At 35.3% G+C, this 14,667-nt stretch overlaps 1 protein-coding gene across 4 annotated transcripts in view; it reads right to left on the bottom strand.

Annotated features, from left to right (window-relative positions):
• LOC112858929 (A disintegrin and metallopeptidase domain 3-like) overlaps window positions 1-14,667 on the bottom strand; it is a 115,854-nt gene that overhangs the window by 87,150 nt on the left and 14,037 nt on the right. For 2 of the 4 annotated variants that reach the window (XM_086703638.1, XM_086703639.1), the window contains exon 4: window positions 13,484-13,562. In XM_086703638.1, the coding sequence (XP_086559764.1) occupies window positions 13,484-13,562 (79 nt within the window). Of the gene's footprint in view, window positions 1-7,847; window positions 7,990-13,483; window positions 13,563-14,667 lie in introns of those variants that run through there. The other 2 variants (XM_086703640.1, XM_086703641.1) reach the window with 2 other exon arrangements.

Here is a 14,667-nt window from a genome sequence, read left to right as displayed (position 1 = left end):
AAAGCATAATAATATTCGTATCATAGGAGTCCCACAAAAAGAGAGGGAAAGAGGGCAGAAGCAAATAATAGCTCAAAATCTACCTAATCTTGGGAAGAAAATAGACATCAAAATTCAAGAGGCACAGAGAACTCCCATCAAATTCAATAAAAGCTGGCCCAAACCAAGATATATCATAGTCAAATTAACAAAATACACAGACAAGGAAAGAATCCTGAAAGCAGCAAGGTTAAAAAAAAAAGTCCTTAACCTACAAGGGAAAACATATCAGGTTCATAGCAGATCTATCCACAGAAACATGGCAGGCCAGAAAGGAGTGACAAGATGTATTCAACATGCTGAATGGGAAAATCTTCAGCCAAGAATACTTTATTCCACAAGGCGGTCATTAGGAATAGAAGGAGAGAGAATAGTTTCCCAGATAAATAAAAACTAAAGGAGTTTGTCACCATTAAACCAGATCTGCAAGAAATATTGAAGGGGACTCTGTGTGGGAAAGAAAGATCAAAAGCAACAAAGACTAGAGGAACAGAGGACATCACCAGAAACACCAACTTTACAGGTAACACAACGGCACTAAATTTATATCTATCAATAATCACTCTGAATGTAAATGAACTAAATGCTCCAATAAAAGCTATAGGGTATGTGAATGGATAAAAAATAACTATCTATATGTTGTCTACAAGAGACTCATTTTAGACCTAAAGACACCTGCAGATTGAAATTGAAGGGATGCAACCATGATGTCTGTCATGCTAATGGACACTAAAAGAAATCTAGAGTAGCCATACTTATATCAGACAAACTAGATTTTAAGTTGAATCTGTAACAAGAGATGAAGAAGGGAACTATATCATAGTTAAGAAATCTATCCATCAGGAAGATCTAACAATTGTATATATTTATGCCCTCAACTAGAAAGTACCCAAATATAGAAATCAAATAATGACAAACAAAAAGAGACTCATTGATAATAATAAAATAATAGTAGGGGACTTTAACACTCCACCTACAGAAATGGACAGATCATCTAAGCAGAAAATCAACGAGGAAACAATGCTTTGAATAATAAATTTGACCAGATGGACTCAACATATATATTCAGAACATTCCACTCTAAATTTTTTTAATGTTTATTTATTTGAGAGAGAGAGAGAGCTGGGGAGGGGCAGAGAGAGAGGAGACACAGAATTAGAAGCAGGCTCCAGGCTCTGAGCTGTCAGCAGAGTCCAACGCTGGGCTCGAACCCACTAACTGTGAGATCACGACCTGAGCTGAAGTCGGACACTTAACCAACTGAGCCACCCAGGTGCCCCCAGAACATTTCATTCTAAAGCAGCAGAGTATACATTTTTTTCAAGTACACATGGAACATTCTCCAGAATAGATCATGTACTGGGTCACAAATCAGCACTCAACATCTACAAAAAGACTGAAATCATACCATGCATATTTTCCAACCACAATTCTATTAAACTTAAAGTCAACCACAAGAAAAAATTCGGAAACACCAGGAATACATTGAGGTCAAAGAGCATCATACTAAAGAATGAATGGGTTAACCAGGAAATTAAAGAAGAAATTAAGAAATACATGGAAGCAGGGGCGCCTGGGTGGCTCAGTCAGTTAAGCGTCCGACTTCAGCTCGGGTCACAATCTCGTGGTCCGTGAGTTCGAGCCCCGCGTCGGGCTCTGGGCTGATGGCTCAGAGCCTGGAGCCTGCTTCTGATTCTGTGTCTCCCTCTCTCTCTCTGCCCCTCCCCCATTCATGCTCTGTCTCTGTTTCAAAAATAAATAAACATTAAAAAAAAATTAAAAAAAAATACTTGGAAGCAAATGAAAATGGAAACATGACAGTCCAAACCCTTTGATATAAAACAAAGGTGTCCTAAGAGCAAAGTAGATTGCAATACAGGCCTGTAACAAGAAAAAAGAAAAGTCCAAATTGTTAACCTAACCTTATACAAGAAAAGGAAGAGCAAATAAAGCATAAAGCAAGGAGAAAAATGGAAATAATAAAAATTAGAGATGAAATAAATGATATAGAAACATAAAAAAACCTAGTAGAATAGATCAGCAAAGCTAAGAGCTGTTTCTTGTAAAGAATTTATGAAATTGGTAAACCCCTAGCCAGACATATGAAAAAAAAAAAAAAGGACTCAGATAATTAAAATCATGAATGAAAGAGAAGAGATCACAACCAACACCACAGAAATACAAACAATCATAAGAGAATATTATGAAAATTTATATGCCAACAAACTGGGCTCTTTGGAAGAAATGGGTTAAGTCCCTAGAAATATACAAACTACCAAAGCTGAAACAGGAAGAAATAGAAAATTTGAACAGACCTATAACCAGTAAAGAAATTTAATCAGTAAGTAAAAACCTCCCAACATAGAAATGTCCAGGGTCAGATGGCTTCCCAGGAGAATTCTACCAGATATTTAAAGAACAGATTGTCTTTTCCCCATTGTGTATTCTTGCCTCTGTGGTCATTGATTAATTGACCATATAATTGTGGGTTTATTTCTGTGTTCTCCATTTTGCTCCATTGATCTAGGTGTCTGTAATCTATGTGATCCATTGATCTATGTGTTGGTAAACACATACTTGAAGAAAAAGAAGATCTCAAATCCATAAACTAACTTCACACATCAAAGAACTAAAAATAGAAGAATAAACTAAGGCCAAAGTATCAGAAAGAGAGAAATAACAAAGGTCAGAGAAGAAATAAAGAAAATAAAAAGTAAAAAATTAAGAAAACAATAGAAAAAATCATGAAACTAAGAGTTGTTTCTTTGAACAACTTGATAAACAAAATTGACAAACCCCCAGGTAGATTAAGAAAAAAGAGAAGACACAAATAAATAAAATCAGATATGAAAGCAAAGATCAAAAGAGAATACTATTAATAATTATACACCAACAACTGGATATCATAGAAAATGGGCACGTTCTTAGAAACATATGACCTACCAAAACCGAATCATGAAGAAACAGAAAATCTGAACAAACCTACAACTAGTATGGACTCTAAATCAGTAATCAAAACTACATAACAAAGAGAAGCCTAAAACCAAATGACATCACTGATGAACTCTCCCAAACACCTAAGTAAGAATTACAACAATCTTTCCCACACTGTCCCAAAAAACATTAAACAGGAGGGAACATTTCCAAACTATTTTACGAGGCCATCATTACACTGATTTAAAAGCCATACACACAGTCCACAAGAAAACTACAAGTCAAAAGCCCTCATGAATACAGACGCAAATTCTCAACAAAATACCAGTAAACCAAATCCAATGTAATCCAAAACATGTAAAATTATTTTACTTCAAGACCAAGTTAGATTATCTCTGCAGTGCTAGCATGGTTTAATGCACAAAAATCAATTAATTTGATAAACCACATTAACAGTGTAGAGGATAAAAATCACATGATCATCTGAATAATAGAGAAAGAATTTGCAAAATTCAACATACTTTCATAACAACTCTCAACAAACTAGGAATAGAAGGAAATTACCTCAAAATAATAAAAGGCTATTTATGAAATGTTATTTATGAAAATAACATTGTATTCAACAGTGAAAAACTGAAAGCTTTTCCTCTTAGATCAGGAACAAAACAAGGATGCCCAGTCTCACCAGTTCTATTCAATGTAGGACAGCAAGTTCTAGCCAGAGCAATTAGATAAGAAAATGAAATAAAAGGCATTCAAGTCATAAAGGAAGAAGAAAAATTGTATTTGTTTGATGATGTGATCTCATACGTAGAAAACCTAAAGATTTTACATACACACACAAAAGAAATTTAGTAAAGTTGCAGGACACAAGATCAACATACAAAAAAATAAAATGAAAATAAAACCTTCCTTATCTAAAAGGAAAATTAAGAAAATAACCCCATTTGAAATGACACACACACACACACACACACACCAATAAAATACCTAGGGATAAATTTAAGGTTAAATACTTGTACTCTGAAAATTACAAAGTATTGATGAAAGAAATTAAACAAGACACAAACAAATGGAAAGACATTCCATGTCCATGGATTGAAAGACTTAACATTGTTAAAATTGTTGAACAGACATTTACTAAAGAAGACATACAAATGGCCAACAGGTATATGAAAATATACCCAACCCTGGTTATTAGGGAAATGCAAGCCAACATCACAATGAGATAACATCTCACACCTGTTAGGATGGTGAGGATCATATAAAAATAGACAAGACTTGGCAAATGTAGAGAAACTGGAACTGTTGTACACCATTAGTGAGAATATGATATGGTGCAAGTTGCTATAGAAAACTGAGTGAAAGTTCCTCTAAAAATTAAAGGTAGAGGGGAGCCTGGGTGGGTCAGCCAGTTAAGTGTCTGACTTAAGCTCAGGTCACAATCTCACATTTCTTGAGTTCGAGCCCTGCATCAGGCTCTGTGCTGAAAGCTCAGAGCCTGGAGCCTGCTTCAGATTCTGTGTCTTCCTTTCTCTCTGCCCACCCCCCTTCAAAAATAAACATTAAAAACTTTTTAAATTAAAAGTAGAATTAGCATACGATCCAGTGATGTCATTTCTGTGTAGTTATTCAAAAGAACTGAAAATAGGATCATGAGGAGCTATTGATATTCCTGTGTTCATTGCAGCACTATCCAAAAGAGACAAGATGTGGAAACTACCTAAAGGTCCACCAATAGATAGGTAGAGTTAAAAAATGTGGTATATACATTTAATGGAATATAATTCAGCCTTAAATTAAATTCTGCAATATATGCAACACGTGTGGACCTCAAGGACATTATGCTAAGTGAAATAAGCCAGTTACAGGAAGACAAATATTTAGTCCTTTTATGTGAAATATTTAAAACATCCAAATTCATATCTCCAAAGACTGAAATGGTGTTTTCCAGGGACTGGGGAAATGTTGAAATGGACACTTACTAAGTAGTGAAAGTTTCAGTCAAGGGGTCCCTGGGTGGCTCAGTAGGTTAAGTGTCCAACTCTGGATCTAAGCTCAGGTCATGATCTCACAGTTCATCAGGGCTCTACACTGACAGCACAGAGCTTGCTTGGAATTTTTTCTCTCTCTCTCTCTCTCTCTCTGTCCCTCCCCAACTTGCACACTCTCACTCTCTCTCTAAAAATACGTAAATAAACTTAAAAAAAAAGTTTCAGTCAAGCAAGATGAATAAATTCTAGTGGCTTCTATAAAACATCATACTTATGCTCAATAATAATGTAATGTATACATAAGATTTGTTAAGAGCATAGAACTCATGTTAAGTATTTTTGCCACACAAAAATATATATACATTTTTTAATGTTTATTTTTTTGCGAGAGAAAGAGAGAGACAGTGTGCAAGCTGGGGAGGGCAGAGAGAGAGAGAGAGACACACACAGAATCTGAAGCAGGCTCCAGGCTCTGAGCTGTCAGCACAGAACTCGACGCGGGGCTTGAACTCACAAACTATGACATCATGACCTGAGCCAAAATTGGACGCTTAACCGACTGAGCCACCCAGGTGCCCAATATAAATAAAAATTAAGAAAAAGAAATACGGCTGAAACTTTCACAAAATTAACAAATGGCTAAACATTTGGGTTCCGTGAAATGAGCAAACTGCAAAGGGAATGGACCCAAAATAACTCACAGGAACAAAACATCACAATTAACAATTAACAAAACCAATAGAAATATCTTCAAAGTAACCAGAGAGCAATGTCACATAACCTATAGGGGAACACCAATTTGAATGACAGCAGATTTCACATCTGAAGTAATGAGGCTATAAAGAAACACTACAGCAATTTCCAAGTGCTAAAAAAAAGGTACAATAAAAAAAAAAGAAAAAAGAAAAGAAAAGAAAAGAAAGAAAGAAAGAAAGAAAGAAAGAAAGAAAGAAAGAAAGAAAGAAAGAAAAAGAAAAGTACAGTCAAACATGAACTCTATGTATCTGGAAAATTTATCCTTTAAGAATGAAGGAAAAAGAGAGTCTTTCTCAGACGAAAGAAAACCAGGAGACTTTATTACTAGCACACATACCCTTAAAGAATATCAGAAAGAAATTCCAAAAGTGAAAGCTAATATCACAAAAAGACATGGAATTCAAGAATCTGGAAAACCAGAATAGATAAAAATAGTAGTAAGTATAGTGGACTATCGTTTCCCTCATGAGTTTCTTAAATCATATTTAGTAGTTGAAGCAAAATCATACAATATCATGTGACTTAAGATACAGATAGGGATATTTAGGCAATTATAACTTAAAAATGTAGAGGTTAAAGGAACCTACATAGAAATAATTTTTGATAATTCACTTGAAGTAGTAAAAATTCCACAATAGTAGACTATTATAAGTTATATATGTATATTGTAATATCTAGAGCAAATATTAAGAAAGTTGTTGGGGCACCTGGGTGGCTCAGTCGGCTGAGTGTCTGCCTTTGGCTCAGGTCATGATCTCCCTGTCCCTGAGTTCAAGCCCCGTGTCGGGCTCTGTGCTGACAGCTCAGAGCCTGGAGCCTGTTTCAGATTCTGTGTCTCTCTCTCTCTCTCTGCCCCTCCCCCACTCATGCTCTGTCTCTGTCTCTGTCTCTCTCTCTCTGTCAAATATAAATAAACATTAAAAAAAATTTTAATAAAAAAGAAAAAAAGAAAAAAAAGGAAATTGTAATAAGGAAAATACTTTAAAACCCTACAAATAAATCACAATGTAATCCTAAAAATGTTCAAGTAATGCAGAAGAAGGCAATAAGAGAGGAACAAAGAAATGAGAAACATAGAAAAGAAAACAGAAATATATGTACATTATGGCAAACAAAATCTCTAACATATAAATAATTACTTTAAATGTATGAGTATAGAAACATCAAATAAAATACCAGATGCTAGGATAGATGCGAGGAAAAAAAAACCCACCATGGCCTAACTAAATATTCTCTATAGGAAATTTACTTCAAACAATAACATAGGTAGACTGAAATTAAAAGGATGGAAGATTTATGTAATGAAAATATTTATAAAACAAAGAAGAATTGTAGAGAATAAGCTTAGGAATTCCCTGAGCCTGCACTGATGGGTTAACAAGGCATAAAGAATTACGAAGCCATAGGACACTCACACCCAAGTTTGGGTAAACAAGATTAAATAAATAAAAGGGGGGGGGTGGCAGAGGCCCCAGTATAGAGAGAATGGGGCAAAGGTCCCAATATAGAACATAGGTATATGAAATAAACAAGATTAGGTAGTCAGGGCAGAAGCGCCCACCAAATTAGTACTATAGCAGAAAACTTAGTACTTTCACAGGAAGGAAGGACCAAATTTGGTAAACAGGTAAATCGAGCTATAGACCCCTGTGGGTGAAGTTGCCCAGAGAGGAGCTAATTAACAAAAGAAAGGTGCCTTGTTGTCCCTGAGGTTACTTGCTCTGTCTTTCTTGTCCCCTAGACCAGTTTAGGTAAACAGAGGTGGTACCTCATGTCTGCTGTAAACATCCTTCCACCCCCACAGCCCAGGGGCCAGGATTTTGTTTTGCATTGACCCAAACCCTTAACTCTGCATATCTTCAAAACCCCTTTCCCTCATGTCCATGAGTTAATGTTCACAGTTTCATTTTCCCTTTGTGCACATCCATCATCATGTTTGTGAGCCTTCTGATCCTCATAAAAACGGAACAAGGACCTTTAATCTGGGCTCTTGTCTTTTCCCAGACATTAGCCATCTCTTGCTTTCAATCCTATGTCCCGCTCTCTTGCTAGACAAGAAAGAACTCTAGACCCAGAGTCTATGACAAAGAATGGCTTTATTAATATCAGATAAAGTGGACTTACTAGCAAAGAAATCTACTAGGGACAAGGAGACTCACTGCATATTCATGAAAGCATTAATCCATCAAGAAGACATGGCAATCCTAAATGTATAGGCACCGAACAATAGAGCTTCAAAATATGTGAAGCAAACACTGATACAGCTAAAAGAGAAGATAGAAAAACAAAATAATAAATAATTCAATGCACTCCATTCAGTTATTGATAGTGCTAGACAGAAAATCAGTAAAAATACAGAACTGAAACAGCGTCAATCAAAATGATCTATATGACATTCATGGAAGACTGCACCAACAATAGCGGAATACACATTTTTTCATAAGTATCTAAGAACACTTACCTACGCACATAATATACTGGACCATAAAACAAACCTTCACAATTTAAAAGATCTGAAATTATACAGAGTACATTTTCTAACCATAATGAAATCAAACTAGAAATCAGTTGACAAGAACAGGAAAAATCTCCAAACGCTTGGAAACTGAACAATGCACTTTTAAAAAATACATGAGTCAAACAAGCCTCAAAGGAAATTTAAAAAAAAATACATATACCCTTATTAAAATAAAAATACAACACATTGTTTCAGAGTGCAGTAAAGCAGTGCTGAGCAGGAAATTTTAGCACTAAAATGCTTGCAATAGAAACAAAGGAGGTCTCAGGAAGAAATACAAGTGTTTTCCCCAACAAATAGAAAAGAAGCACAAAATAAACCCAAAGTAAGATATAAGGGAGAAAGTAATAAACATAAGAGGTAAATGCTATGACATTGAAAATAAGACAATAGTATGGAAAAAGCAAGAAAAAAACTGATTCTCTGATAAATTCAATAAATTGAAAAATCTCTAGCAGGACTGTTAAAGTTAAGAAGAGAGAAGACAGCAATTAATCATGTTACAACCAAAACACTCCTGTGGTCATTAAAAGGATAATAAGGACTGTGACATAATTACACCCATAAATTCCATACCTGAGATGGAATGGACCAATTCCTTAAAAAACACAAACCACCAAAACAATACATATGAAACAGATAAGGTATTTCCATAAGTATTAAATAAAGTGAGATGGTAATTAAAAATCTCCCGCCATACACATACATAAATGTCCAGGGATTTCACTAAAGAATTTTACCAAATATCTTAAGAATGAACATGTACTTTGGGGCACCTGGGTGGCTCAGTCGGTTAAGCGTCCGACTTCAGCTCAGGTCACGATCTCGCAGTCTGTGAGTTCGAGCCCCGCGTCAGGTTCTGGGCTGATGGCTCAGAGCCTGGAGCCTGCTTCCGATTCTGTGTCTCCCTCGCTCTCTGTCCCTCCCCCATTCATGCTGTGTCTCTCTCTGTCTCAAAAATAAATAAACGTTAAAAAAAAAATTAAAAAAAAAAAGAATGAACATGTACTTTAAACAACTTCTTCCAAAACACAGAAGAGAAGGTAATACTTCTCAATTTATTTTATGAGGCCAGTATCACTCTAATACAAAAATTAGACAGTACAAAACAAGAAAGCCACAGAGTCACAGACCAATATTTCTCATGAACTTTAACAACAACAAAACCAATAAATTATCAGCAAATAAACCCAGTCACCAATAAAAAGAATTATATAGCAGGACCAAGTTGTAGCTTTTCTAGATATGCGATACTGTTTTCAATATCTGAAAGTCAATCAGTGCAGTCCATCATATCAACAGGCTGAAAAAGATTTATGTGATCTTATCAACTGAGGCAGAAAAGGCATTTAATTGAATCAAATGCACATACTTTGATGTAAAAAAGAAATCTTAGCAAACCAGAAATGGAGAATGTCCTCAACTTTGTAAAGAATATGTTTTAAAAACAACCCTGCAATTAACATTATCCTTAATGGTAAAAGAGTAAATATTTTATCCTTAAGATTGGGAGCAAAATGAGGGTGTCTGCCCTCACTATTGTGATTCAACACAACTGGAAGTTGTAACAAGCACGGTAAGGCTAAGCAGAGAATAAAAGCACATAGATTGAAAATGAAACAGAAAAATGTTCATGTTTGTAAATGACAGGTCTATTTAGAGAATCACAAAGATCTACCAAAAAAATGAAAACAAAACAAAAAGCCATCATAGAATTAATATGTAACTTCAGCAAGGTTGTAGGTTTTAAAATAAAAAGAATACAATTCTAGATAACAACAAATATATAAAAACTGAAATTGAAATACAATAGCATTTACAATTGCATCAAAGAAAATGAAATACTTTGGTATAAGCCTAAAAAACTACATACAGAATCTGAATGCTAAAATTACAAAATGCTAATAAAAGACACTTAACAAAAGATCAAATAAGTGGAGAGACTCGTTGCATTCATGGACTGGAAGACTCAACATAGTAAAGATGTCAACTACCCCCAAACTGATCTATAGGTTTGACATAATGTCTATCATAATCCTAGCAACACCGTTTGTATACATATAGCAGGTTTTGTCTAAAGTTTATATGAAAAATCGGGGTGCCTGGGTGGCTCAGTCAGTTAAGCATCCAACTTTGGCTCAGGTCTTGATGTCATGGTTCGTGAGCTCGAGCCCCGCATTGGTGCTGACAGTTCAGAGCCTGGAGCCTGCTTCCGATTCTGTGTCTCCCTCCCTCTCTGCCCCTCCCCTGTTCACGCTCTGTCTCTCTCAAAAATAAATAAAAGATTAAAAAAAGTCTATCTGAAAAATCAAAATATCTGGAATAGTCTAAAAATCTTAAAAAAATGAGAATAAGTGGGAAGAATCACTATAGTTTACACAAATGTTTAAGATGCAGGTAAACTAAAGACAGCATGATAGTGGCAGAAATATATATACACATAAAAGAATTTAATAGAATGAAGAACCCAGAAATATATCCACAAAAATATGCCCCACTGACCTCACAAAGATGCAAGAGCAATTCAATGCACAACCTCTGTCAAAAGAATGAAACTTGATTCAAATCCAATACCTAACATAAAGCTATATAAAAGTGAACATAGGGGCGCCTGGGTGGCTCAGTCGGTTAACTGTCCGACTTCAGCTCAGGTCATGATCTCGCGGTCTGTGAGTTCAAGCCCCGCATCGGGCTCTGTGCTGACAGCTCAGAGCCTGGAGCCTGTTTCAGATTCTGTGTCTCCCTCTCTCTCTGACCCTCCCCCATTAATGCTCTCTCTCTGTCTCAAAAATAAATAAACGTTAAAAAAAAATTTGTTTAAAGTGAACATAAATGTAATTAAAACTATAAAACTTTTAGGAAACAAAAGCAGAATATTCAAGAACCAGGGATATATGGAGCTCCTAGGCTTAATAGCTAAACCACCATTAAAAAGGGAAAGTTGATAAATTAACCCTCATCAACATTAAAAACTTCTGACCAATGAGATACCTTATGAACAGGCTGTAAAGACACATTACAGACTGGGAATAAATGTTGGCAAACTACACATCTGGCAAAAGATCTGTATTGAGAATATATAAATTGCTCAAAAATCAAGAGTAGAAACCAAGCAATCCAATTCAAAAATGGGTAAAAGACATTAATAGACATTTCACAGAAGGCAACAAATAAGTACATGAAAATATGTTCAACATCACTGGTCACTAGGAAAATACAAATCAAAATTACATGAGATAATCACTGTACATCTATCACAATGGCTAATTTTTTTTAATGTGATAATACCAAAGGTGACAAAAATGCAATCTTTATCTCTCATATGTTGACAGTGTAAATGTAAAATGGTAGAGATGTTCTGAAAAACAGCTTAGTAATTTTTTTCTTAAAAATAAACTTACACTTACCATATGATATGGCAATCATATTCCCAGACATGTATTCCAGAGAAATAAAAAATTATATCCACACAATGAACTACCCAGAATGTTCACAGAAACATTATTTTTAATAGGTAAATTGGAAACAATCAGAATTATCTCTCAATAGGTAAAGTGTGAAAACATCTAAACCTGGATTTAGAAATTCAAATTTTTAAATAGGTTTCAAGTGATTGAGATTTTCTATGATTTCTTCCCTCAACTTTGGTAAGTTGTCGTTTTCAAGGAAACAGTCTATTTCATCTAAACTATAAAATGTATTAGCATAAAGTTTTCCTAATACCCCAAAATATCATCTTATTTTCTGTATGACTAATCATATATCCTTTTATTCCTAATAGTGATGGAATTTTGTTTTGTGCTAGTTTAGCCTTACTAGGGGTTATTAATGCTGTTAGTCCTTTTAAAGAACTAAATTCTGGGCTTAATTTTTTTTTCTATTCTTTTTCATTTTTCTACTCATTGATTTCTACCCTTATATGCATTATTTCCTTCATCTACTATGTTTTAACCCTTTGCAGAGTTTTGCATTTTGTATTGGAAGGCAATTAATTTAATGGCAACCTTCCTTAATCCTCTTGTTGCTAAGTTTTAGGCCTTGGGTAGGGAACTGGGGTGATAAGAGTATCTCTTACCCTACAGTTTGGTTCTTCCTCCTAAGAATTAGCCTTTCTGGTCTCAGCTGAATGTCTAGGGTGTCAGCAAAGTCACCTTACTCTCTCTGGGCTGAAAATCCAACATCTCCCAATACTGTTTGACCGTTAGTATTATCTCCATTTTACTCTCTGCCCTTCAGTAGAGTTTTATCCAGCACATAGGCAGCCTAATCTTTAGCAAGGGACATAAGCATAACTCCCCTCCCCATAAAAAATCATACATCTGATGGCCCCTCTTCTCTGGTCCTGTGTCATGCCCTTTCCAGCTGCTTCAGCAGCACTGAACTCCAAATTCTTTGAGTTATTCTTGGTTCCAACTCCCTATGCTCTGGTTAAGACTTTATCCTCAGTCAGAGGGCCAAGTTGAATATGACTCACCTTCTGGGCTTTCTTTTCTCTCAGAAAAACTTCCTGATCAGTCTACTGTCAAATGTCTCAAAATAGGATTCTCATGTATTTTGTTCTGCTTTCTAATTGCAAGTGGTGAAAAACACAATGTACTAATGATTTTTATTTTCATCCTCTCTCAGTTACAATGTAGCAGAAGAATCTTATCCTTCACTTGCATTTACTTCTTCCCAATCATCTGTTCAGACACACGCACACACACACACACACACACACACACACACACATACATATCTCACAGACTAAAGCTAACTTTCTCACATACTTAAAATTTCTTGACTCCTATCTGCATTTTGGGAACAACACAAACTCATGTCTCACATGTGAACCTATTCAGATTTTGTAACCAATATGCTTTTGCATCCTCACTATCCCTTTCTATAAGGTCTTTCCACAAAGTAATTCCCACCACTTCCTCCACTGCTCATGTCCTATGAAATCTCAATTAAAATGACTCTGTGTTTTGGGGTTTCTTATTCTTTGCTCCTTAACCCACTTTCTTTCTCAGACCTCTGATAGTTTAAACAACCTTTTTGGATAAGGGATTCCTAAATTCCATATCTGAAAAGTAGTTGTTCTATTTAATCTGCCTTCATAGTAATTGTTACATTATATTTGGGTTTCTGATCTGTTTGCCCAATAATTCTGTGAGGTAGAAAGCATCCTTTTTCTTCCCACCAATGGCACCTTAGCTATATAAAAAACTGCAAATATACACAGCAAAAAAGCAAAACTTACCTTTGTAAATGAAGAATCTGGATACAATACTCCTGATTTGTTGTATGCATACACCAGGAAATGAGGGTCTAAAAATGACCTAATTCAACCAAAGTAATAACATTTCATTGTAATAGTAACATTAACAAAAATAGAATCTTGATATTAAGCAATTTACTTTCAATTTTACAAGCTCAAATATCCAAAAATTAAATGGACTCATCTCTTGATTATCTAGTTTGCTGACAGTATATTGTGTATATAAGAAAAAATAATAAACAGTATAATAATATCAGTAGGGACACCATAATGACATAGATTTATGTAGAGTAGAAACTAGGACTTCCAGATTCCCATGGCAAAGTTTTCTTTTACATTCAATGATCAATAAAACTCATGTCATAAATATGTTAGTATTTGCTAACAAACAGCCATGGATTGGTAATAAAAAATATATGCTTTTCCTGTCAGTTTCCATGAAATTATGCTTTGGTAAAAACAATCCCAGAATTCTCAATGCCTTAAAAACAACGATTGTTCTTTACAAGTTTATTACAGAGTCAATTCCACACTACTTTCATTCTAGAACCTGGGTAAAGACATACCTCTTACCCCTGGAACATGCCTTTCTTGTAGCAGAAAGAGAAAAGAAAGTGTAGAGGCACACAATAGTTCTTAAAGACTTTGCTTAGAAGTGGAAGACCAGTGTTTTCTCAAATTCTGTAAGCTAAATGATCTCTATAGATAAACCTCATATAAATGGTACTGAAGTTTAATCTTCTTCCATAGAAGATAGTGATTCTTATGGAACAATCTGAGACCATTATTTATTGCCAGGGTTTCTCAAGGATCCAAATATCAAGGGGCAGTTCAAGACCAGAATCAAGGAAGGACTAGAACATTCACAGAGTGTTTGCTTTCACCACTTCTCTTTCCAGACCTGCTTTATCATCTCTCATTCCTGACAGCTTTCCCTTTTCGTCAATTCAAATAACAAAACCAGAGAGCTTCCCAGAAAAAAAGACTGGTATTCATCAGCTCATATTGTACATATATTCAAGGACACGCCAAGTCGCCTGGGTTGTTTAGATGCAAGTACCTAGAACATGTGGCAAAAAAGCAGAGCCACATTTTAGTAACTAAGCATGTAAATGGAGGTGGTGGAAATGGAAATCCAGAATCATTTCCCAGGAAAAGGAATTTCA

The sequence above is a fragment of the Puma concolor genome, chromosome B1, assembly GCF_028749965.1.
Source record: "Puma concolor isolate L17-30 chromosome B1, mPumCon1.1.hap2, whole genome shotgun sequence".
NCBI lineage: Eukaryota > Metazoa > Chordata > Mammalia > Carnivora > Felidae > Puma > Puma concolor.
The sequence above is the reverse complement of the archived record's forward strand: the minus strand, read 5'-3'. Positions and strand labels throughout refer to the sequence as shown.